This window comes from Prinia subflava, chromosome 2, assembly GCF_021018805.1.
Source record: "Prinia subflava isolate CZ2003 ecotype Zambia chromosome 2, Cam_Psub_1.2, whole genome shotgun sequence".
NCBI classification, from domain to species: Eukaryota; Metazoa; Chordata; class Aves; order Passeriformes; family Cisticolidae; genus Prinia; species Prinia subflava.
In genome coordinates this window covers 55,369,399-55,396,611 of record NC_086248.1, presented here as the reverse complement: position 1 = coordinate 55,396,611, position 27,213 = coordinate 55,369,399, and the positions used below count along the sequence as shown (strand labels likewise).

The window sequence follows — 27,213 nt, the reverse complement described above, 5'->3', positions numbered from 1 at the left end:
TCAGTATAGGTAATGCAGGAATTTAATCATGACACCAAATTAATGCAAAAAAGAAATCTACATAAAACCCATTCCAAAGCGACAGCACTATAATACTTCTCAACCTAAAACTGGTAAAATTTTGCTAAAATTCTCACAAATAATTTCTGTGATTTTGGCACCAAATGTAACAAAATCACAGTTTTGTACTGTATTCCAGGTTGTCAGTTTTACGCTTCTATGAACATAATTCCAATAAGCAAAAACAAAAGGATTATGTTCACTGAGGCACATGAGTACTCTTTGGGTACAAAATACTACAAAATGCAATACTAAATGCAACTGTAAATTAAGATCTTGAAACTCGACTCACTACATTAAATCCTGTGTTTTCTTAACCTTAGTCCCACTAGCCTAAGTTTCTGTCTTAAAAATATTTTACTGCAAGACACTAAAGCTTCCACCTCCTTTTTGTTTTCCTACTTCTTTCCTTCTTTAACACTTAATAAAGAAGTGCTATAAAAACAGCAAGTTTACACATTAAGCATTTGTCAGTGTTCTGGGACAGCCAAATCTAACCCAGTGGAACCCCATGCAATTGCAGCTTAGTGTTTAAGGCTTTGAATTGAAGCTTTATCTTGAGCCTGAATGACTTCAGTCACATGGACATTATCCACACAAATGGCAAAATGTTCTGCTGGAACAATAAGAAGCAGCTAATACTGGCCAGCAGCAGCAGCAGTCCTGGCTAGGCACAGCAAGAGGTGTTATACCAGTATTGACCTATGGCCAGTGGAAAGGCCCTGAAATTATCAACTCTGTAGATAATGAAGAATATTCAGACTATTTTTAAAGATACTCACGCACCTCATTGCTGCACGCTAAAGATGAACTAGTTTACTTTGCTTCTTTCTATACTGCAACGTATCTCTGTTGTCCAGAGAAGCTGTGGATGCCCCATCCTTGGAAGTGTTCCAGATCAAGTTGGACAGAGCTTTGAGCAACCTAGTGGAAGGTTCCTTGTCCATGGCAAGGGGGTTAGAACTAGATGATGTTTAAGGTCCCTTCCAACCCAAACCACTCGGTGATTCTATAAGAAACCTCACCACAGCAAGAAGGTTACTAATATTACCTGATCTGTTTTACATACAGGTAGGTCAGGCTGGGGATGCTGCAGCTGGCTACATAAAGATTATATATATTTTTTTAATCCACAGAGAGACAAGTAGGTGCATGCATTCTTGTTTACTAACAAAGACCTTGCTTAGCATCCTGCAGCAAGCACCAAATTCAAATCTCTAGCTATTACCACACTGTCAACATAATGCCTGCCTTGAAGGCTTAATCTGCCTTTTTAAACAATAGGAAGAAATCTTACCTATTCTCTCTCACCCATATTCTTCCACTCAAAAGAGAAAGCAAGAATTGAGAAAAAGAATTAAGAAAGAATATGGGAATCCAGCATTTAGTAGGAAGACAAGTAAAATTCAAGGACCAGGCCTTGCAATACGCAGAAGTAGAAAATTAACTTTCATTGATCTGTATCTTCTGAGGCTGCTAGCACAAGCTGTCGGATTCAGTTCTAATATAGCATCTCAGAAAAGGTTTTTAAAACAACACAGTAACAACTGCAGAGGAGAAAGCGTCATTTTTTGGTTTAAAAACAATTTTTAGAAAGTTTGTTTTGGAATCACAAAAACATTGTCATCTAGGGATGAATCTCTGTCCCATCATTGCTTCCTTTACGTGGGAGGAAGCAATAAAATCTTTGCTTTGCTAACAATTATAATGGTTAGGAATAGGTGGTTGAAAATCTGGAAAACTGCAATCCTGAGAACATTTCAAAAGCCTTTTATTTCAAAAGCCTTTTATTTTGAGCTGAATAAAGGGAAATATGATAGCATAGTTACAGAAGAGAGTCCTTTTCCTCACTCATCTCTAGAACTGCAGCTGAAGAGAATTTCTGAGCAGTGATTTTGGGGAGCTGCTGGAAGGGTCAGAGCCAGCAAGCATGCAGGCTGCACACACCTGATCCCAAAGAGACTCCTCAGCTGTACAGGTCTCACTGACACACAAAGAAATCTCTCACTGGCCTTAGCTACTGCCACCTTTCCTATCATATTTTGTTCTCCTTTACAGAGTTAATACTACTGTCCCTTCCTCATCATTCTTCTCTAGCTCTGTCCACCTCTCCCCTCCTTTGTTCTGTATTTTCTTTGGCAAAGAATGCACTGGTACAGAAAGAATTCTGTTAAGGAATTATCATTCTGAATTACATTTATTTCTGTGTTGATCTTCCCCACTCTTTGCCTGCCGTGTACCCAGTTTCTTTCCATCTCCCTTCCTTCATTCCTGGTATTCCATGGCCAACAAAACTTGTCACTCCAAGGTTTAAGACACATCCATTAAGAACTATGCAATTATCAAGAAAACCATGCAAAATAATGTTTTTCCATTCTAATCTCTACGATTAGTTCTCACAGTTGTGTCATATGTATCCATGAGGGGAGGATGTCTAGACAGGGTCTGTCATGCCAGTATTAAGAAAAGCCATGGAATTTTCCAAAACCACTGGGGTCTGTGAAAGGCATGCTGTTTTCACTGTTTTGTGCACCTAGAATAGATGATTACTGACCTGGACCTCAACACTAAAATATCTTTGAGAAAGAATTTCACCTGCACAAGTGTAAAGAACACAATAATAAATAATGAATTTCAAGCAAGAACAGTGTCACCTTCTGACTCTAAAAGGGCACCATTAAAAATGCAGACAGAATACTGTATAAAGGAAAAAAAAATACTACACTTATCTACACTTGCCGGGGTAGTGGAACACTTACTCATGCTTGTAAAAATTATTTTTAAACTAGCATAATCCCCCTGCCAACAGCTCAGTTTTATTCAAAAACAGGGGTTACTTAATCAAGTTTAATAAACTGAAAAGAGGTAGATACTTCATTCACACCAGCACAGCTACTTAAGTAACAATTTAGCAAATCATCTAAAAAAAAAAAAAGGCAAATCAGCACTGAATCAAGTGCACCACCTCCTTCTTGCACCAGTCATCTCTTCTTTCCACATTTGTAAATATTTTTATGGCCTTCAGAGACTTGCTTCTGTTGATCTACATTCCACTCGTAGAGGCCAGCAGGAGGAGAGTCACTGAGGTTCTCAGGTCCTGGCTGTGGTAAAACACTGGAGGTGACTAAATAATTCTGAAGTCAGTGGATGAAAATACTGGAGATAACACCCAAAACTCTTCCAGAGCTAAAAAGATTTACTATGAAAAAGCACAGGCATTATTGGTTTTCTTCTCAAAGAAGCACAGAGGACGTCTACTCTCATTCTTTCTATTGAATGTTCTCAAGACTGTTATGTACTATTGCAACCAAAGGTCATTCAGAGGATAAGAATGTTTTAAAGGTAGATTGAGCAACTGGAAGGTATTATAAAAGCCTTCATAGAGCTCACCAAAAGAGTGATAACTCTTCACTCAGCAGAGAATTATCAGCAGAAGATATCATCACACTACAGCTCTCTAAACACCTCCCAAAACTATTCAAGCATTTGTTTTTTTACCAAAAAGATACTAAAAGACAGAACTGTTAGTATCTGTCAGTTGGTCAGATGGAATCTAAAATATTTTTCTTATTTGTTGCTTGCCCAACTGTGTAGGTACATACTCTCCTGGAAGTCATTAGCGCTTGTTGTTATCAAAGCTTTACCCCAGCTGTTACTTTTTTCACTGCACTTAACATCATGGGAGAAATTAGAGAGAAATTAAAGTGCAACAATATGCTAGCCAAAAAGAAAGGGAAATAAAACTTCTGGTTCAAAAAGCAAATAGCAGCTGACTCTGCTATTTAATCAGCAAGTAGATTTTTGCAAAATCCTAAGGAAAACAGGACTGAAAACTCATTCTATGAGAAAAAAGTAAATACTGTGCTTTTATACAAAGTTCTTTTATTCAACACAGCAGACTAAGAACACAGAGCAAACCTCACCTCATGTGATCCACTTTAGTGGCAACCACATACGAATGCATGACTGCATAGAAAGGAAAGAAACTATCAGTAATTATGCCAACAAAAAATTGTTTTCCAAACAAGTTGCACTTGACTCATAAATAAAAGCAAAATTGAATCTGAAAATATGGCCTTGAGCTACCTTCACACCCTTCCTACTCCAGAAGTCCCTTGTCAAGAATAAAGCCAAAGCTTAAAGTTCCAGTTTAGATTACTGTCTTGAGAGTTGTGACAAGAACAGTGTGCAGAGAGGGTGGCGTCTACAGGGTATTGATTATACCACCAAATATACCAAGTAAACCTATATTCACATCCATTTTTCTTTGGCAGATATTGTTACTAGTGCAGTTATGAAAGCAATATTAACTTCCACAGGAAGACAAAATAACCTTAAAGAATAAGTGAAGAAATGCTGTTAAACACCAAGACTATAAGGAGTGTCAAAAAATTGCAGAACCACAAGCAGTATGAGAAGGAGGTAAGACAAATCAGGTTTCATAGAATCATTTAGGCTGGAAAATACCTTTAAGATCAAGTCAAATAATTTCAGTTATTCCTTACAGGTCTTTACTAAGTGCGCTGATATCAACCACAGACTCATCTTCAGCCCTGAATCCTTTGGCCATTTTACCCAAAACAAAGACCAGGGCTGACAAAGAGGTCATTATTTACCACCTTTTGAATAAAGCCCGCCAAAAAACAAAAGGCAGACTATCAAATTTTGATACCTCACAACATGGAAATATATTTGAGCCAGAAGAAGGTTCAAGAACTGGCCCATTAACCAGAGTTAAACAGCAAAATGAAATAGACATAGCCAGGCGGGATTATAGATTTTCTTGAAGTAGCTATTATAACAATAATATATATTTTTGTTATTCTAGGAACAAAAGCAACCAGTGTTTAACACAAACTTGTACCCACATACTAATACATTAGAAAGCATTTATATAGGTTGATTTGCCTATATGTCATTACACAGCAGAACTGGGACAAGGCTATGCTCACGGAATTTCTTCAGAAATGCAAATAGTTCATTTTTTCTTAATACTTCCTTTTGGCCTTGGCTAACTTATTGCGTCAAACAATAAACATTTTGTTTGCAAAAAGTCATTATTTATACTACTTTTCTTTGTCCTCCATCACATCCCATTTACAATAAAATCTACTGTTGCCTTATAAACACACTTACAGGAAACTCTTTATACAGGTGACTTGTGCAATACCTGTGCAGAAAAGTACTTTTTGCTTTTCAATGCAGAAAATGTTTTTTGAAAAGAGGTCAGGAAATATATCAAAACAATTTTAAAATATCATTCCAATATGGAACATTATAAATTTGCTTTTCTTAAAATCACATCTACTACTTTTTCCATTCAAATGGTACCCTGTCATGATGCAGCACATTGACAAATTCTATCATAGCATATAGTCACAGTCATTCTATCATGATGCTTGCAAATATATTCATTTCTAATATCAGCCCCAAGGTGAGAAACTCTTTCACACCTTTGATGTTTTCAAAGCCTTTATTTACTCTGCTCTTCCTTTCAGCCAGATGCAACAATAACACAGCTTCCACTGCAAGTCAAACCAGAACAATTCACTCTGTGTAATTCCAGTGATACTAGAAAAAAAATGCAAAGGAAAATTTTTGAAGAGCAGGAGTTGGAAGCCTTGTATAGTTTTTGCATCTTTGGCCTTGCCTGAAATCCAAGTTTTAGCACAGTAACAAAGCTGTTCTGAATTCAAGATAAAATTATTACTACAGAAAGCCTATCCACTTAAAATATTAACATGTTCTTCATTATTTTAGTATCCTAGTTTTGCAGAACTATATGAAGGTGTTGAGAACAAAAGCACCCTCCCTCCTCCCAGGAATTTGGCTGCCTGTGCTTGGGGCCAGTTCTCCAGTATTGGTTCAGTTATTGATAGCACTGTTTGGGAGATCTTGACCAGTCTTCAAGAGAGCTCTTCAACAAAAAGCTAGAGAAAGCCTCAGAAGAGCCACTCTCCCCTTGTTTTAGCCAGTTTTGCCTCTGTTCCCTGTCTAGAATGTGGCCACACTGCAGCCAAGTCCATTCCGGCCATTTATTCTGTTCACCCAAACTCACCGGCCTGCCTTCCCTTGCCTTGGACCTGTCTTACCATTATATACTCACCTGGCAATGAGACTACTGGCTGAACCTGGTTGGTGTCCCCAAATCCACTGTGCTCACCTTGCTCACGTACAGTGAGAGCGTCCCTTTCCAGTGAGGGCACCGCCCATGCTGGGTACAGTTTTACTTCTCTTTCAGCATGACCTGCCTTCACCTGGTGCCTGACAGGTAGACAAAGATTTGCAAACACTGCTGCAAAATTAAAGAACCGTAATGGGAATCCTAAGGCGTAGACTGAGTGAATGCTGGGGCAGTAAGTCTGAGCACACCACAGCAATCACAACTCCATCCGCCTGTTTTGCCTGACCGGACCGCAGCTGCAGCACAGCGCAGCCTAATCTATCAGCAGATATTCCACACGCCATTCCTAGGCCAACCAGGCTGCTTCCAGGCAGGCAACCAGCCAGCAGCATCGACAGATGCACCAGTCACACAGCTAGGTGTGCCTCAGCCTGTCCCAAGATTTGCACTCCAGCTGGAGTGCAAAAAAATGGCAGCCAGAAGCATCCATTTCCACTGCACTCCAAGGGCTGGCTGAAACCTCCTGGATGGCTTCAATCCTCCAATTCCGCTACAGAAGAGAGTATCTGGTAGCCTCACCTCCATGCTGTTTTATTGATGCTAAAAGCCATATCTAAACTACCCAGCTGCAAGCAAGCTGAAGTTTGCTTAGCCAAATCACAATCATCCAAATGTTTGTGTATCCAAATTCAACCTAGTTGGGCAATAAAATTTAAACTGAATGCTGAGTACAGTTTTTAATGAAGATGTTCTCTACTCTTTCTTTGTGAAGATTTTTATGAAAGTGGAATTTGGGGAGCTGTTTTCCTCTGTTGTTGTTTTGGTTTTGCTGTTCCTCAGTTGGTATTTGTTTGTGTTGACTGTTGTTTGATTTGGGTTTTTTTTCTATACTTAAAAATCTTCAATCAGATGGAAAGACTCAATTCCTGCAAGTCTTTCTTCAGACAATATTTTTTACTTCATATCAGCTTCTGCCTTTTAGGCTAGGATATGCCAACTAGCTCTACAAAGTGTAAATAAATCAAGAATACAAGTTAACCTGGGAGCCCTTCATAGCTAAAATATCTTATTTTTTATTTACATAGGAGCAAGATTATTATTTTTTTCTTCAATACCAGCATGAAAATCCCCACATGAGGGACAATAAAGAAATTTTGGGTTTAATTTCCCTGCATATAATGAGAATTATTTGCAAAGTCTTCCCTAAAAATGAGTAGCCTGAAGAGAAACATTTAACTATAATGATTTTTAAATTCATCAAACCCCAAACTTTCTTTTGATGGCTTAAATTGATCACATCAATGTCTTTATTTTTGTATGTACAGTTACCATTTTATTATTATTAATGTTTTTAAGCAATATCAACAGCAAGCACAATTTAAAAAATGTTTTGTCAAACACCATGTGTTCAGACTTAAAACCAAGTCACCATGGAAACTGGGAGCTGTAACATTGGCAGAAGACAGTTGTAAAACACCCTTGTTTCCCAACATTGGAAGAGATTTTCCTACAAATTATTAAGATATTGGAGATTAGACAAGAACGCTTAATATTTCTAAACTGAAAGTAGTTCAAAGTCTATTAAAAATATGGCAATCCTATCACCATCATTCTTTACTTCATAGTTCACCAGAGGATGTTTAATGCCAAAGAAATTAAATCACCCAACAGCAACTGTAATATTACTGTTAGTCTCTACTGTTAGTGTTTCTTGGATCTCAGAAGTCCCATCTAAGCTCAGTCCAGCACTGTCACAGGAGCAAGTAATTTCAGCAAGGGCCACTTTTCCCTACTGAAAAACAAAGAAAAAAATTACAAGGACCATAAAGCAAAATCATACAAAAAAAGCTGAAATGGAATGGTTTGCTGAGGGCCAAAAAACAGACTAAAGACTGAACATGGCATCCAGGCCTCTCAGATTCAGACAACAGCATCCTTCAATCCAGTGTGTGAGAACTGACTGATACCCATAAAAATGCCCACTGGAGTCAGCTGAAGTCAATAACCATGGTCCAAATTACAAGGTTTGGGTAATAAAATACATATTCTGCCATTTTTATGGAAAAAATAATATAGATATGCATTATTAATTTCTTCTTCAACTATTAATCTATACAAATGTTTGGGCACCTTCAAACGTCTTTAGGAGGAAAACCACCAGCATGAAAACAACCAAATAGAAATACGATCTTCCAAACAACTTTCTAAGGTAAGGTTGTTCCCACATCTTCATCTATGTGAAGGAGAAAAAAGAAACCAAGCAACAAAACCAGATAAACCTACGGTTGTCTCCAAAATCCTGACATAGCACACCAGTCTTTCCCTGCCTGAGCACAAAGTCAGCAGCTGTGGGTTATTTTCAAATGAAGTGGTGAACAGGACTTCATATAGACTTCATAGAGACTTTCAGGACTCATATAGAATATCTTGACATCCAATGGATCTTTTTTTCTATAGTTACCCTGACTGCAGCAATGGCAGATATGAACTGACAACAGAAACTCTCCCTCAGGTAGAGATTGTCTCATTTATTTATGATAAACGGGGGTTTATGATTCATAAAAAGCTTAACATAGCAACCAATGAATGACTGAAATCAGATTTATAGAATCATGGAGCAGATGTTCCTGAAAACTATGCTATGGCACATGAAAAATAAGAAGGTGATAGGTGACAGCTAACACGGTTTCCCTAAAGGCCAATTGTGTCTGACAAATTAGATGGCCTTCTAAAATGGGATTACAGCAGTGGTGGAAGAGGGAATAGAAACTGAAATCATCTACCTGGACTTGTGCAAAGGACTTGGCATGCTCTGCATGACATTCTGGTCTCTGTACTGGAGAGACATGGATTTGACAGAGGGACCATTCAGTGGACAGGGAATTGGCTCTGAACTGTGTTCAGAGGCTGGATGTGCCAGTGGAGAGTGGCCTTCCCCAGGGTCAGCATGGAGACCAGCACTGTGTAACATTTTGTCAGTGACATGGACAGCAGGATCAAGGCACCCTCAGCAAGTTTGCCAATGACACCAAGCTGTGTGGTGCAGTCAACAGGCTGGAGGGAAGGGATTCCCTCCAGGGGGGCCTGGGCAAGCTTGAGAGGTGGGACTGTGCAAAGGCCGAGCGTGTGGTCCTGCAGGAGGGTCAGGACAATCCCAGGCACAAATATAGACTGGGCAGAGAATTGTTTGAGAGCAGCCCTGCAGAGAAGGACTTGGGGGTGCTGGTGGATGAAACGCTGGGCACAGGCTGTCAGTGTGCACTCACAGCCCAGAAGGCCAGCTGCATCCTGGGCTGTACTAAAAGCAGCGTGACCAGCAGGGCAAGGGAGGTGAATCTGCCCCTCTACTGTGCCCTTGTGAGATTCCAGCTGGAGTGCTGCATCCAGCTCGGGGGCCCTCAACATAAGAGGGATTCTTAAGGCTTCTTGAAGCAGATCCAGAGGAGGGCCACAAAGATTAGCAGAGGGGTAGACCACTCTTCAGTGAAGATAGGTGGGCAGAGTTGGGGGTATTCAACCTGAAGAAGAGAAAGCCCTGGGAAGACCTTACAGCACCTTCCAGTACCTGAAGGGACCTATGAAAAAGCTGGAGAGGGACTTGTTACAAGAGCATGTAGGGATAGGACAAGGGAAAATGGCTTTAAACTGAAAGAAGGTATATTTATATTGGATATTAAGAAGAAATTATTTACTGTAAGGGTGGCAAGACTCTTGAAAAGATGACCCAGAGAATCTGTGGATGACCCATCCCTGCAAGTGTCCAGGGCCAGATTAGATGGGCTTTGAGCAACCTGGTTTAGTGAAGGTGTCCCTACCCATGATAGAGGGGTTGAAACTGGCTGATCTTTAAGGATCTCTTCAGACCCAAACCCTTCTACTATATGATAAGGTTAGAAGAGACTTGAAGAGGTTTTCAGTTCAATCTCTTGTCCATAGTTGGCAGTTGTTTAGTTTTTGGGACATGCCTCTAAAAATAAAACCAAACCAATAAAAAAAGACTGGACAGCCTTAATGAAAAAAAGGGGAAAAAAACCTTACAGACTAAAAAATTATTAAGTTTATTCCACAGCCCTTTTTTAAAAATTCAGTTTATTATCTTTATACACTCTAAAATGCTTGAGTTACACACTTCCAATGTCTCAGTCAGGACCTTACCTGGAATTTTTTGGTAATTTTTTTATACTTAGAAATTCTCAAGCTGCAAAAACTCCTTAAGAATTTTTCTAACAAAAGTGTCAGTTTAAATGAGTTTTCCAGTTCTGACAAAAAGTCTGAAGCTGTTGAAAAGAAACATTCTCTTATGCTATTAATTTTATTTCTCTCAATGTTTCAGCTCTTCAACTGGCATGGAAAAAATTATTTTAATGGAATGAATGAATCAGACCAAAATGCAATGCCTGAGTTCCTGGCAAGTGGGGATAGAAAACCTCAGACATAAGCAAAGGTTATGCTGCTCTTGGGAAGCAGCATACTGCTCACTCACACAACAGCCTGGAGAGACTACAGACAGACAGCTCACTGGGCTTTGAGGGACAGAAGTTTCAGCTCAGAAAACTGGCAAGACAATAAATGAAAAGGTGTGCTTTAGGTGCTTAGGGAAGCACTACAGGTTAGTAAACACCTGTGGGCCTGTCCCACTATTTGTAGAATCGTCCCTGTGTAGTAGCAACAGCTGCTCTGTAATGGGGCAAGATTGACCCATGAACAAATCTGGGAATGCTGAGGTCATGTTCACAAACTGCACAGACATCTGCAGGTGGCAGGCACATGTGAAGGAAGAGTATACAGACCAGTCTGAGCGTTCCAGAAAAATAAGAGGAGTGATTCTAGTATTCCCTAATCAGCAGAAATACATTCATGAGTTTTTAGAAAATGTCAGCATAAGCTCACTTGAAAGCAGTTGTGGGGGGTTTTTTTATCTACACAAATAAAGGAAGCAATAGCACATACAGCTAGGATAAGTGCAGGCAAATGAAATTTACCGACATCTGGACACTTTAATAGTTTCACACTGCTATAAAACACCAAGCAGGTAAGTTTACTCGCTTATTACATTTGGATATCATCAATGCTTTATAAATACATTGGCTTCTGAGAAAGAACAAACTTGCATTTCCAACTCCAGTTTCTACTTTCTAACATCTTTTGGTTAAATACATTCTTGTTTTGGATTGATCCAGTATCATCAGTATCACCTGCAGTATTTAGAAAGTTTTCCAAGTTCTCACTGAATATCCTACATTATCTCAGTGTTTGCAGCCCCCCCAAAAAATAATGCATGGCTATATATATTTAGAATTCTTAAATTATTTCTGTATAGATGACATATTTCACTCTGACACTTTAGTCAGTACAGGAGGAAACTTTTGCCAGTTCTCAATGAATGGCATCTGGAAAATAAGGACTTCATTCAGAAGAATAAGTAATTGCAAGCACTAACTTGTGCTGAACTTTGATCTCTAAGTGGCTACAGATCTCTAATACTTTTGTTGTCTTAGAGCCTAAAAAGCTCAGGGCAACAACATCAGGTTTGAATAGACTATTTCTCACTGCTAGTATCTAATTTCTAAGCCTGAAAAGAGCTGAGCTGTTTTCACCATCCAACTGCAGTGGCTTTTAAGGCACAGCCTTAACCTCCTCAGAAGACAATGAAGTAATGAAACAAGCTACTAACCACAACCTTTATTTAAGGGGACATTTCATCAGAAAAGGTGCCCAAAAAGCTTCTGCATGGAAACTGCCATAGACCTTTGCATGAATTTTCTTTTTTTTTTTTATAACATTCTGACAAACTTAGAAACATAATTTACCACCTGCTATGTAAGAGAGTATGACCAACCTGTAGTCACAACGATATGGGAGGATGAGTCACTTGAAACAGTAACCAGATTACAAAGATATCAGTAAATTTGGACAGGCACCTTGACCCTTATGCTTCAGTGTATTGAAAGAGGATTACTTATGCATACATATGTAGTGAAGTCTACTGCAGTTCCACTAAAGCTTCCTTCTAAGAACATCACGATTCCTTCATCTTGATAATGATTTTAGCCTCATAATGATTACTGCAGGCAGTTTGGAATGTCTTACTTTCACGTCTCTATGGGGAGGATAATTATAATACAGCAGCGTGGCTAAAACTGGAAAGTGATCTACCTGCTAACAATGGCTTTGGCTGCTGGGGCTTCTGAAAAAGTGCCAAAAGTGCCTCCCAGCAGTACTTGGAGACAAACTTTCAACCCACGGTAGCTCAAATTCAGAGAAAGGCAAGTTTTCACACTTCCTCTGTCCTTTCGGCTCTTGACCTCTTTTTAGCTTTTCCAGCCATATTTTCCTATTTTAAACTGGTTTTGTCTGCCCTCGTGTCCCCCCTACAACAAACAGCTTAAACCACACGATGGAAGAAGACAAGACAACCACTGACACCACAAAAAAAATTTGAAAGATTAAACATTGAGGACGGTCAAAAGAGTAAAATAAACCATGAGTTACGAATCCCTCTCTGAGGCAGGTCGCTGTCTATGTGCAAGCGCCACTCTCCTGCCCGAGGCTGACTCCCGAAGCGGAGCGTCCCGTGGCTCTGCTGCCCCGGGCACACCGAGGAGCCCGTGCTGCCGAAGGCAGTCACCCTCTTCCAGCACCGCTGAGAGGCTTCTGAGGTCCCGCCACGGGCTCGTCTCCCACCTCCCGAAGCCTGGAGCCGGGCGAAGCACCTGCGCCAGCCGCACCGCTGCCCTCGCTCCCGCCGGCGCCGCGACACGCCCGGCTCGGTCCGCCCGGCCCCGCGGCCCTTACCAGGGAGAGCACTTTGTAGGTGTTGGGATCCTTGCTCTTGCCGCCCGGAGGCTTCTCCGGCTCCTCGGCCACCTCCATGGCCGGCAGCATGGGCACAGCCGCAGCCTGCAGCCCGCCGTCAGCCGCCCCCACCCCGTCCAGGTGGCCCTCGTGGCCCTTGCCCGCTTGCTGCCCGTTCCCCTGCATGCTCCCCGCGGCTCTGCCCTGCGCCCGCCCGGACACGGCTATTAATATCCCGGGCCCGCCCCGCCCCGCCCGCAGCGCGGACACCCGCGGCCCCCGCTCCCGGCCGCCGGCGGCGCGGAGGAAGGAGCGGGATGTCCCTCTCCTTCCCTGCCTGCCAGCCCGCCCAGCGCGGCCACCCCGGCTCGGCCAGCCCCGCTTTCCGATCACCCTGCAGGTGAGGGCGGGCCGCGGCCGCCCCTCCGTGCGGGCAGGGCAGGGCAGCGAGGCGGTGCGGGCCGGGGGACACCGCGCTGCTCCCAAAGAGCGTCCGGGGGAGGGCGCCGGGCGGTGTTTGCGAGGGAGCGCGGGGAAAGTTTCCGCTGCCCGATCCCCGGGCGGAGGCGGTGGCGGTGGCGCGGCTTTCCCCGGAGCCGCCCGGCCGCGGTGGCGCAGGTGTGCGCGGGAGCGGGTCCCGGTGCCGCTCCCGGCGCTGCCAGAGGCACGCAGCCAGCCCCCGGTGCGCCTTTGCACCCAGAGCGCTGCTGGCAAGGTGCTTCCTTCCGTCCCTGCCCGCAGTTCTTCGCCCCTTCCCGAGGAGGCTTTCCTCTCCCGTCCATGAGTGCCTGCGGGATGCCCACGGAAACCCCCGGCGGGGCATCAGGCCGGCCGAGTGCCCGCACACCGGGGCGCAGCGCAGAAGGGGCTGCATCGCCCAGGGGACATTGCGACTCCTTTGGGGTGGTCTGACCTGTTCAGCCACGAGAAGAGGGGACCGAGGGGAAACCTCATCCCAGTTTACAACATCCTCGTGAGGAGAAGAGGCAGGCACTGGTCTTTTCTCTGTGGTGACCAGCGACAGGACTCAAAGGAAGGGCCTGAAGTTGTGTCAGGGGAGGTTTAGGTATCTTTCCTGGATATGAGGAAAAGATTCTTCACACAGAGGTTGGGCACTGGAACAGGCTGCCCAGGGCAGTGGTCACAGCATGAAGCCTGACAGAGTTCAAGAAGCACTTGGACAATGCTGTCAGGCACATGGTGTGACTGTTGGGGATGGTCCTGTGCCAGGTCAGGAGTTGGACTTGATGATCCTTGTGCGTCCCTTCCAACTCAACATATTCTCTGATTTTGTGACTTTGGGCTCACTGCCCCCAAGCCAGGCCCTGTTGAGAGGGCTGGTGTTGTTGGGGTGAAAACCATGTTTGGTGCCCTTCACGGGCTTTTATTGGAATTGGCACCATCTGTCTCTTAGGTGTCACTTCTCACTCATTCCCACTAAATTCAGCCCTACTTGTTCAGCAAGAGAGAGGTGTTTGCACAGACCCTGACTGTCCATGGGGAAAGGCAGTTCACCCTGCATGTGTAGCCAGAGTCCTGACTGCAAAGCTGGCTCCAGATGTGGGTCATTCCTCCTTTCTGTAATAGATCTGTGAGTGCTGAGTAGCATCAAGACTTGCAAAGTATGCCTAAACTTAAAATTACTAAAAGTATCTCATTCTCTATAATTCATTACATTTTTGTACTCTTACAGTTATGTGCATGTATATATGTACATACCATATGTATATAGTATACAGTTATGTATGTTGACATTAGGCTTTGTCAGTTCTAATGGGATGGCAGGTTTGATTTCCTAGGGCTTCAGGAGTCTATGTCAGATTTATTTTAACTGTCAGTGTACTCAGAAAGGCGTGGCCCTTGCATAGTTTCTGACAAAAATACATATTTTCCAAAAAATAGCTACAGTGAAATGAAAATTTCCTTTGGAAGTGATCCTGATTCCTGTTGAAATGTTGTTGCTCTGCTTGCTATTTCAGTTGAGTTGTAAGAACAAGCTGTCAGTACAACTTCCCATTAAAAATAATTGCAAAGATGCAGCATGTACATTACTGCTGGTCTGCAGTGCTGCTGCAGCTCACAGCATGCTGAGGGTCACTGCAGGGTTGCTTCCACGAGCCTGTTGTCATCTAATGAGGTTCCACAGGTGCAGTCTTGAGAATTTCTGTGCTAATGTTTCACTTGGTTGCAAAGGAAAGAGAAACTGTGAGAACTAAGCCCTTGAACCTACATTAAAAATCTCCTATATTTCATTAATGTGGTATTTCAAACAGCTGTCCAGCTGAGCAGATGACTTATTATAAGTTCAAGGATTTTGGCATGTGAAAGTTGCATACTGAATACTGGTTGCTCAATAATTTTAAAACTCTCATAAAAACGGACATAGTCAAATTGTTTTGAGTTCGTGTTTTTTCAGTGAATGGGGCTTTAATAATTAGCACAAGTGGCAGCAGGACCCTCACTTTATTTTTATTTTTTCATTAAAATGAAAAGATTCTGCAATCATGTGTTTAAGTTCAAACCTTTTCTTTTTCCATTTCTAGTCACACTAGCAAGAAAGTAAATGCTTTCTTTCTCTAAAAAAAAAAGAAAAGAAAAAAGTGAAATTAAAAGTTTACAGGGTTTTATTTTACAAATAAATTTTCTTTTTTCATTTCCGTTTTCATATGTAGAAAGATATTTTTTATTAATTTTAAGTATAACTCAAATAGAAATCTTAGTTGTCCTAAATGTCACCCACTCAAAAATTGGAATAGCACATACTGTATAATGATGATTCAATGACAATTATGTATAGCTACATTGCAGACAAAAAGGTATCTTTTTTTTTTCCATAGAAAGAAAGGTTATTCTGCAGCTGGAGCTAACTTCTGAGTTGTTCATTCATTAACTATTCATTAACACTTACTCTTCTGTGTACAAATAGTCATGAAACAGCATCAATTTTATAATTTCTTGCTGTGACAATACAAATAGTTAAGGTACTTCAGGCTAGGCATGGAAAATAATTAACCAGCATGGAAAATAATTAACCTGACAATGAGAAGTAAGCTCATTTCAGCTGACTGACAGGGTGTCAAAGTGCTCTAGACAAGAGAGTCTGGAAAACCAAAATTATTAAGTTTTGATGCTGAATATATATCTGAAATCAAGTGTATCTGAATAAATCTATTGTATACTGGGGGAAGAGGCAAATATTCCCAATATTAAACCTTCAAAAATCTTCATCTACTTGGTCTCTTTGGGGTGATGTTGAGAAATAGCAGTCAATACCATTTTAACAAATCTATGACAAAAGACATCATTGTGCAACAAAATAATTGCAGAGATTACTGAGGTTGCAAATCCAAATTCCAAAAGTTGGCTGCAGCCAATTCCACAGAGACTGAGGAAGCTTTTGAGGAAGCGAGGGCTGCTGCCAGCACAGCTGCCAGCTCCAGCAGTAAGAGAATCAAGCTGCCCAGCCAAATGTCAAGGGAGAATGGCAGTAACACCAGACTCAAGTTTGCAGGCCTTATCTGTGAAGGGAGTCATCAGAGATTATCAATTTTAATTTGCTGTTCAGCTTTTAGTGGCTGCAGCCACTAAGATAAACAAACATAAATTATGTCACAGGAGGAAAAAGGTAAAAACAGGGAGTTTTCATGCAGCTGCATGTCACAGCTTGTGATCGGAGCAAACACGTACTGCTCTCACCTGGCCCCTGTGTGTGAGGTGGCCGTGGCCCACGTAGGAGGTGTGGTTAGTGACAGGGTCTGTAACTTGCACCGTGTGGCATGATTGGACTAGCCACTTGCACCAGGCAGAGTTGGGAGGCCCTTGCTGCTCTCGCAGCAGGGGGACAGACTGAGCTTGCAGGCAGAGGAGCATCACATTGTGAGGTTGCCAGTGATAATCAGCTCCAGGCTGGCTGAATCTTGACCCTTACATTGCAATAGAAACTAGTGGTTAGTGGTTGTGGCAAGGATTTCCTGTTGCACTGCCTCTGATCCGCAGCAAAATTCCTGAAACCCACCATGAAAAAGACCAGGAGCCCTAAGAAAGTCTGAGGCTGCTTGTTAAAGACCATTGCTGCTCAGTGTAATGCTGGACTCTACCTTATAGGAGCTAATTTCTCAGCTCCTGCTATAAGGACTTCTCTGGCATTGTTGTATGAGCATTGCATTGTAAACTAGTCTAGAAATCATTGAAAAATTACCAATCATGGTAGTTTCTGAAATATCCTTGAGTAGTTTTATATAGCATTCAAAATGTGTCTAAAACTTTGCAAAAAATGCAAGTCCTTAATGAAAGGAACAAATGAAACTGGAGGTATATCTCAAAACTGTCTCATTATATCTGGCAGTAATGCCTAAGATGAAGTCAGAAATACCATGGCATTTATAGGCATATCAAACTGTGTGGACTGAACAGTTTGCATCAAGGCGTGGTACATAACGGAGCAAAGATCCAAGACACAAGGGCAAGGGAGAGTTTCAAGGCACACATTGCAAGTCTCAGGTTCTGAGTTTGGCATCAAGATGCCTCTTTTTCAGGAAAAATTACTTACTCCTTGATAACTACTTGCTTCTGAATCTGTTAATTATATTCCCCAATATGCCCCTTTTAATAAGTACAGAAAGAAAATAGTTTTTGCAAATGATTACCCATTTTTTGGTTGTTTTGCTGGTCTCCAAAAAAAATATATAGATAATAAACTGATAACCTAATAATTCCTGAATAATTGAAAAATGGCATAATTGTTCCTCTTTTCAGTCTTAGTTTGGCATATATTATTGGAAATCTAGTAACCGTTAACTGTTGTTAGATTGCTGGCAACAGTAGAAGAAAAACAACAAAAAGTCCTTTAGCAATATGAAATAACTGCTTGACAGTGATTTCCTGTCTCTCTAAGATGTATCAAAATGCCTCTATTTGATTTTAGAAAAAATGCCTATACTCCTTTAAACTCTAAAATCCTGATGTAATGACAACATACTGGCAGTATTTGTTGGGAAGCAGACTATAAGATGTTTGAATACTTTAATGCTACCCAAGCAGACATTCACTGTGCTCCTCTCAGCTTAACCTTAATGCAGTGGTGCTTGTAGTAACATTAAAAGCAGTGCTTATCAATCTGGGAGGAGTCCAGAGCAAAGCAATAGCATAGGTACTGCAACATCCACTGCAGCTAGAGGGTGATTTAAGGAAGATAAAATGTTCTTTCACAAGTTAAATGTTGTCTTATGATTTAAGAGATATTGCCTTACCTCTCATTGATTTTTGACATCTTGAAGTCAACAACATTCAACACAAACCAGGATGGGAAGAAAAAAGGCTTTTAAAATAGATGGTCAGTTGGGAGCAGAGATTTGAAAATTATGCATAAGGGATTTAGCAAAGGGCATCCAGCAGCTCCACATAAATTTATATTCTAAATCATATAAACAGTTTTGAACTCCACTTTTATTGTTATTTATTATATAACAACTGCTCTATTAAATTATGATAGACAGTGGTCAAAGACCTGCAGCTGAGAAGATTTTTGAGCCAGAGGGAAGGTCTCCTGCTAAATACTGTTTGAGATAATTTTTCACCATATCTCACCACTTTCTGAACATATACATATTTTAGGATCTATCCCATCCTGTAGTACAAAATTTTGCGTTCTAACTTTTGGTGAAGAAATACCTCCTTACATATTAGTATATTGTTGTCACCATGTAAAATATGTAGGTTGATGTAATTTGAGAAAATTCTACATCCTGTGTAGTAGCTTTACCATTCAGATGCTGCATGTCTCTCTTTCAACAGCTTACAGGCATTGGCATTCACTGCCTTTTTACTGGAAACAAGTGCATGGAATGCTAAGGTTGTGTTTCATTGCTGGAACAAAACCTATTTCATATGAATCTACTAAAATGTCATCAAAACAAGATTCTGGAAGAAATCTTTACTTCTAAAAAATACCCGGAATGATGCTTTAAGTCAGGCTTAAGTCAGGCCCTGAATTAGCATAGAACAAAAAATTTGTGATTTTCACAATGCAAGTTGTTTCTTCCGGTGTTTCAACAAACCACAGATGATCCAGGAATATGCTGAATATTTAAGGAAACATCTGGTATTTTAATATACAATATTACTCAATACACAAAATACTATATGCAGGGATAATAAGAGAAAAAACATGTGTTCTTAAAAAACAAAAGAAGTTATAAGATGAGAATTTAACATTATTAACATCTCAATATTAACATTATTAACATTAATGTTAAACTTGACAAGTATAGTGTTAAGACCAGCTGGAAAACTCAAGAGATAGAACTCAAAGATCTCGAAGAGGGAGGGAGGAGTGGATGGACAGAGAGGAGCACCTGGATGGAAAGAAAGGGGGAAGTTTTTTCTTTGTTTTTTAGTGGTGCAGATGCTATTTCTCATCCATGTGAATTTCAGTATCTTGTGTGCAAGCATTTTAAGTTTAACAGATGATCCAATTCAGTACAACAAGACACCTAATGAAAAAACTTTGTTGTTTTGATCAAATTTCCTCTCCATAAAAAGGACATCCATAAGGCTTCCAAGTACTTTGAATAGTTGTGGTATTTCTGTTCTTCAGAACTGTGACAGCAATAAATACTCCATGTTTCTAAAGATTTGGCCATCACAGCCTTTACTGGACATCTGGTTTTGCAATCCTGAGAGGTTTCTTTGCAAACACTTTTGAAAGCCTAAACACTGTTTAAGAATAACAACTGTACATAAATTTGAAATAAAACATGGATTTTAGAGCTAATAATCTCTTTGAAAGCTGACTAGAATCATGTTTTCTCAGGGAGACTAATTTTTCCAATGGATTTATCTAACATTCAAGTCTTACATGTTCTTAACTATCAGAAACAAATGCTTATCCTTGGACTTCCGAGTCAGTCTATGCCTGAGCTGCTCACTGGTACACATCTCTTGCTCACCCGTTCTGCTTCTGTGCTTCTTCTGACTTGATGCATATGCAGAAAAATACACCAAGTAGGTGAACATGGTCTTGTGATAGGAAATGTTCACACTCCCATCTCCACACTCCAAGTGTGAGTGGGTGTGACCAGCACCTGACCTCACAGTACTCCCTCCAGCCTGGAGTCTTCAACTCTGCTCTGTCACCCCTAACCTGTGCTGCTCCTCTTGGGATCTCACGACAAAAAAAATACCCAGGGTAATTCTGGGAGAATATTTTAGTGTTATTCTTTTGGGCTCCATTATTTGCCCCCTCTGTATTTACAAAAGCAGATACTAGAAATATTTATAAAAGTACAAAAGAATAAAAAATTGTTTCTGGCAAAGCTGCTCCAGAGTCATAAAATGAAACCATTTTCTGGGACATGTCCCAGGCAAGAAGCCCACCAAGGGAAACAATGCATATTCAAATAAATATTTTTTGAGAATCTGCATGAAGTCTCTAACAGGGTGCCTATGGCTGAATTCCTGGTACTGTATGGCCTGGGAATACTGTGCCTGGCTCAGGCATCATTAAAAGACAGTCTAGAGAGACCCCATCTAGGGAACCTGTGCTAAACCAGTCCTGAAGGGACACATAATCAATACTGATGCCACAATTAGTATGAAGGAATACTAAAAGTATAAACCTTCCAGTCTCTACTATTCTCCTTTCATACCTTCCTGTAAGAAGAGAAGTGGAAGGCAATACTCCTGCATCTATTCAGGAAGCAGAATAACGAAAACCAGGTCATTAATAAACACAGCAACCAATCCTCTGCTGACCTGAAGACAGCACTAGCTATTTCAGGCAGCAGGCTCTTGAGCCCATTCACTAGTCGATTCACTCTTTGCTTCAGCTTAATTTGCAAATGAATCTTCTGAGGACTAGAGTTAAGCATCCTTTATAAAACTCCCAAATCATTTATGTCAAGTGTGTTAACAAACTTTTTTTTGCAGATGTCTACATTAAACTAAATCAGTAATTCCCCTATGTAGAAATGCCACAGCCAGATTACTTAAGATGTCAGAAAAAGATTTGCTCATTCCATATTTGCTTCCCTTGGTGAAAGTTGTTTGTCCCCAGTTTCTCAGTAGTCCATCACTTATGAGAGAGCAAATCATGGCTAAGCATCACTCACTGTAGGATATGCTTGGTAGGAAATGCAGACATAGTGTTGCCTTCTCACATGAGTTCTTCCTGGTAGGACTTACAAGCTGGAAAAAAGGAAAAATATCTGAAAAGGCAGATGTATGAAATTTACCTGACAAACAATTCCTCCAGAGCAAAGCTTAAAAGCCAATTTTTACATTAAGTTTTCTCTTCGTGCTTTTGTAAGAAAATATGAAGAAAAAACCAAACTGATTTTATCATCAGCTTTTATAGGGTTTCTTGAGACTGTCAGATATGTTCAACTCAACCAAACTATGTATTTGACTTTAGGGAGGTTGAATTGACTCAACCAGGATGTTAGTGGTGTCTAAAAGTAATTTTATCCTCACCCCAGAAAGAAATATGGTGTGTTTTTAGTTAATGTTTATTTTTGTCTGGGGTTCCCTTTTCATGGAAAGTTCCAAGAGTTCTACATACCAGATATGTTACAAATGTAGTTTACAAGTTGTTGGTAAATCAGTTTTTCTCTGAAGAATTGCTTGTCTTTGGAAAGTATCTTTCTGTAACGCTTTCAGGATGTTAATTAACAGTGGGGTTGTTGAACTTAGTTACCCAGAAAGTTACTCTTGTCTTCTGAACTGCAGAATAATTTGCAGAGGAAGCACACAGTGGTGGCTGCTGGCATTTTCAACATCGCACAGCATTTGTGCTAAGGTATTTCTCTGTTAGTTACCCTGTTAGAAATGTTTAGTGTTGGTAATCATGGTAGGGTTCACTGACAGCAAATTGGCTCATAGTGATGCCTGAACAACACAGTTAGAACTGCTCAACAAAAAGCTACACGAGAATTTGTATTTTGAACTTCAAACTCTGGTTTTAATTTAGCCTATTTAGAAAGAGGTCAAGAGTATATTTTTCATTGCTCTCCATGGAAAAGAGGGATAGGGCAACCAGTTCCTTAACATGAAGTAACGATGGGCTTTAATTGTGAGAAGTCATTGCCCATATTATTCTGGTTTAGCAATCCACCATGTCCCATGGGCTTTCAGATCATGTTCAAAGAATTATGAAACAAGGAAAACTTGGGTATAGCTCCATGTTCTTCCTGGCATACTTACAGAGCAATGGGAGTGTCTAAGAGGATTCAGTAAATGCAGATTAACTTTTCCACAGAAACAACAAATTATTCCATGTAGACAACAAGTCATAATTTCTTTGTCTGATACCTCACAGAGATATTTGCTCTGGCTTTTGTTACAGCCTGTTGTGGTCTGGTCTGGTGGTGAAGGTGCCGCAAGGCTCCTCGCTAGAAGTGTCTTTAAAATGACACCTAGATCGACGGAGGCACAGCACTCTCAGGCAGAAAGTGATTTAGCTCTTTGTGCACCTTCAGGTGCAGAGTGATCAGCTCTTTGGTGCACTCTCGAGTGCAGGGTGATTCGCTCTTTGAGAGGCTTCCTGAGCAGCAGAGCCGTGTTTGTCACCCCGGGCGATGCAGGAGGAAAAGCAGCGAGATGGGGTCTCTCCGATCTCCACGAGAGCTTCCTTGTTCCACAAAGTCCACAGGGAAGGAGCCAAAATGTCCCTGGGTGAGCTGGATTATATAGGGTAGCTAGGAGCAGGGTTTCACAGCTTGGCCAGTGGGGAAAGGAATTGGGAACGGGACTGATCAGGGGAAGGATTTTAAAAGAACCAATCAGAAAGAGTAAAAACCAGGAACAAAGGGGACAACCAATGGGGTATGAAACATTAACATAGAACTGCAAAGGCTCATGGGTTGAAGTATTTTTTCTTACCTTGAGCCACCAGGAAACTCTCAAAGGAATTTTCCCATGGAGAGTCTCTGCAAACGGAGACAGCCTAAGGGCAGCACATGGGTTGAAGCAATTTTGCTCACCCTGACTGCTTCCCAAGGGGACTTCCCAAAGGGGCCTTATTAAAAACTGAGGCAGTCTAGGAGCTGCACATCCTCCAAAGAAGTGAATCATTTTGTATACCTGGTACCATGGCTGATATTGCAGTCTTCTGTACTAGCACAATGTCCAGTACAGGAGCTACATGACTCTTAGTTTCTATGTCCCTTACAAGGAAATCCAACTCAAAAATCTGAGATCAAGCAGTATGCCTGACTTGATAAGATGGCTGACTCACACAGGACCGACACCTAGGGCTCCCACTGTGAACTGGTCTCTTGTCACAACCACCAGTTTCAAAAAGGATCTAATCAGGTGGCACCAGGTAATAAGCTGGGATGAATCTCAAACACCAGTGGTCCCAGCAGTGCTGTTGCTCTTGTGCTCCATCCATACTTTGTTTACAAAAGCCTAGATGTTAGCAAGTATTTTTATTCTCCACTAATTATTGGAAGATAGATATTAATGGAATGAATTTTGAGGAAGCAAGGAAGATATTACTGTACTTCTTTCCGTATGTCAACTTAAAGCCTCAAATTACATGCCCTACATCAATCTTTTTACAAGTTTTGTATGAGGAACAGAGACAACTAAGCACTTATTGTAGTCTATGAACTACATAAATACTGAATCCTTGAGTGGTTTAGATGAAAAGAATTTGGATTAATTTTTTAATATTAAAAGCTACAAGGCAGTAAATCTGATCATTCTTCCTCTTTACGGTATAAAAATCCAAAGCCCCATCCTAGCAGTTTATGTCATGCATCAGCCCAAACACATAAAAAATTTCCCTCTGATCTTTTTTCTGAGGTTACCTACCATCAACTGGTGTTTATCTTAGGCATTGTGTATCCTCTAGATAAATGAAGGTGGACAGAAAGGTAGAATATTTTTTTCAGCTACTCTGGAACTCTGCAAATAATAAAACAGGCAGGTCAAGCATCCTAGGATAATAGTTAAGTAGTTTTCTGACACTAATGAAATAATGATACTGATGGACAGTGATGAATTAATTGCTGCATCCAAAATAACAAAAGGTGTAGGCACAAAGCTGTTAGGATAGTCACCTTATAGTCACTCAGTCATCATATCTCACACCTAGAAAATTTAATAAATATAATTGTCTTTGGGGTCCTGCAGTTCTCTATCTTCCGGCTGCTCTCAGTAGATATAAATAGAAATGACCTGCAAGGCAACTTCTCTGACATGAAAGTTTCTGAGCAGACCACATCCTCCATCATGTGCCTGTTCTTTTAGCCAGGCCTCCTTGCCCATTCTCTGTATATATTCCAACAAAAAATCATATCTCTTTTTCTGTGAGGAGTTGGAATAGGATTTTGGCAAAGCAAGCAAGGACAACAGCATGAGTTTTGGATGTGCTGAAGAGGAGAGTCATGGCAGAAATGCTGCACTGGAAAAAGATTTCATTTCATGGATCTGACTAGTTAAAAAAAAAAAAAAAAACCCACCCCAAACCAACCCCCCAAAGAAGAAAAAGCAAGAAACAACATAAAAAAAAAAAACAAACAAAAAACAAACAAACAAAAAACAAAACAAAAAACAAAACAAAAAACAAAACACCAAAACAAAACAAACAAAAAAACACAAAAAAAAAACCAAAAACCACAAAACAAAAAAACCACACACTAAAGCCAAATAACTTTTATTAAGCTTTTTCTGACCAACTCTATCTTTTCCTCACAGCTAGTCAAAAGCACTTTGTACAGACATTTTCTGGCCCAGCATGACATCTCCCGTCATTTTTCCCAACCTCACAAACACAGCTGGAAGTAAAGCAAGTAGGGAATACAGTTTTCCTATCCACGTGTTCAGGAATATGATTCACAAGAACCAAAGCAGGAGCATGAGCTAGGACTGATGAAATGGCAGCACCAGCGGTGCTCATACAAATCCTGGCCATACAGATACTTTTTATTTAAATTGCAGTAAACCCAGGCAAGTTTCTCAAGTCACTGGTTGGCAAGGACTTGAGGTGTTAATTTCTGTTAAACATCTATAATCACTGTCTCAATCAAACACTGAGGTCTTGCATTACCCTCCTAAAGTAAAAACGCCTTTTTTTCTTTCACTTAATCATTATTCACTGGGGCAAAGAACACAGGCCCAAGTGAGTCACGGAGGCAGTTGCCTGCTATGGTGGGTAATAGGCTGATTCAGAGGTTGATCAAGCTCTTTGCTTCAGAGTATTTTTGTTCATCCCTTGCAATTTTCATAGACTAGCTGTTCCAGAAGCCTACTGGTGAGAATCTGTCTTCTGATTTCCAGCTGGAATCTTCTGCTGGCAGATTTATGTATCATTATTATTATTCAGTGCTAACATTTTTCTATATTATAAACAACTCTTTCTTTTTTTTCTTTCTCTGCTGTTCATCCCTTCTATCACTCCTAGCAATACAGCTAGAAAGAGTAGTTAATCTCCTCTCAGGTTCTGGGTTTGCTCTGCTAAACAAGAAAAGATTTTAAAATCACTTGTTGTTTGTGAAGAGATTAAAGTAGGTAAGCATATAGGGATTTAATTTTCCATATATCAGAGCCTTCCATTGCTTTTGCTCCAAATGAAATCACCTCACACCTATATAGAATTACAGTGTTTCCTTACATTTTGGAGTCTCTTTCTTGTACTAAAAAACAACAAAAATATATCATCAGTATGTATTTGCCAGCCTTAGATGAGCTCTACTCTGTTCCTGCCTCCACCAACCACCTCTGAAAGACATGTGGATCACTATTTGTCAAGCTGTTCAGCTACTGGCTATCCAGGACAGGAGGTGTCACCAACAGTAGTCACACCCTTTTTCACTTTGAAGCAAGTTTTCTGTTACATAAGAGCTTTCGGAAGCCCTGTGTGCACTCTGTACAGGCTTCAGGATGACCAAGACCATGTTCTTGGAAGTTTCACAGCCACTGATGGTCACCCCAGGGCTACACACCACCTTTGTGCCCCCTGGTCCAAGCTGGCCACAGCCATATGTGAAACCATTCAGAATTAATCTCTGAAGAAGAAATTATGCCATTCTTTATTGTCTCTCCTCTGCTTGGACATTAGGGCATCATCACAGCGCAGCCAAGTCCCTGTGGCCATATAAACACCAATACACATGAAACACTTCATTTGCATCCAAAGGAGCACAAGCTGACAGTAGTTCAAAAAGGACTCTGAGCAGTTAAAAAGCAAAGGGATTATCAGAGACTGGGAGGAAATCACAGTTTTCTTCAGTTTAACCTCAAACCTCAGTAAACAAACCAAGATGTCACACAGGAAAAACCCTGAGCATAAACAGGACACTGATGTGTCATGTCCCATATGTCATTATCCCATGCTATAGCTGTCCAGAATAGCTGTGCAGCTTGGTTGGACAAGAATTAGACTGTGGATTCAGTGATTCATAAAGCAGAGGCTTCAGCCAGAACAAACTTTGTTCAGTGCTGTTTTACAGTGAAGTTATTCTGCATTGATCACAGTAGAGAAACATGTAATAGAAAATAGAAAATCAATTCCTATGAAAAAATATAATCTCTCTTACAGTGGGTTTCATAAGGTTCCTGAATTATTCAGATTTCCTTTTGATTTTATGTCATGTATCAACAGTGTTTCAAAAAGTGCCATTTTTTACAGCAATCAATTAGAAAATTTGTCAGGTAATATTGCACCATTATGCCCATGGTTGTATCAGGTTATTCATAGATGGGAAAGAGGGAACTCTCCATAACTGCACTAACTGCAAGTAGTAATTTCTCGCTGCTGCTTTGAAATATATGCTGCTTATTATGCGAGATACAAAAATATTTTAATCTGTTTTTATTTCTGTATGAAGATTTCACATTGCTTTTATGCACATTTTTGGTAATCTTTGGTAGCTTTTAATAATAGATAGAACAGTTGGCAGTACCACTGCCACAACATTTCTGCTGGATTATTTCTCTTAAACATTCTGCTTGTGAGGAAGACATTAAAAGAAAAACTATATGAACTTCTGTAACCCATGCAGTTTTGCAGCATTTCTCATGCAATGGTTTTCACTTAGAAGTTCTCAAACTCAAGTCATTCAGACCAACAGATATTTTCCAAGGGTCTTTATACAAGTACATTAGAATAAATCTGTACCTCAGAAAACAGTTATGCCATGCAAGTTATAAAATGTTAAAGACTTTTGTGATGGAAAAATGATTATTTCTGGGTTTCCCATAGCTCATTATATTCCTTTGTCAGAAACTGTGTC

The 27,213-nt window shown here is 40.6% G+C and overlaps 1 protein-coding gene across 1 annotated transcript in view; it reads right to left on the bottom strand.

The window, feature by feature from the left end:
* The window catches only part of ENPP1 (ectonucleotide pyrophosphatase/phosphodiesterase 1), a 53,278-nt gene extending 39,485 nt beyond the window's left edge, over positions 1–13,793 (bottom strand). The window contains exon 1 of the mRNA XM_063390024.1: positions 12,980–13,793. Coding sequence (XP_063246094.1) covers positions 12,980–13,165 — 186 coding nt within the window. The 5' untranslated portion in view covers positions 13,166–13,793. The remainder of the gene's footprint in view (positions 1–12,979) is intronic.
* Between the last annotated feature and the right edge of the window lie 13,420 nt (positions 13,794–27,213).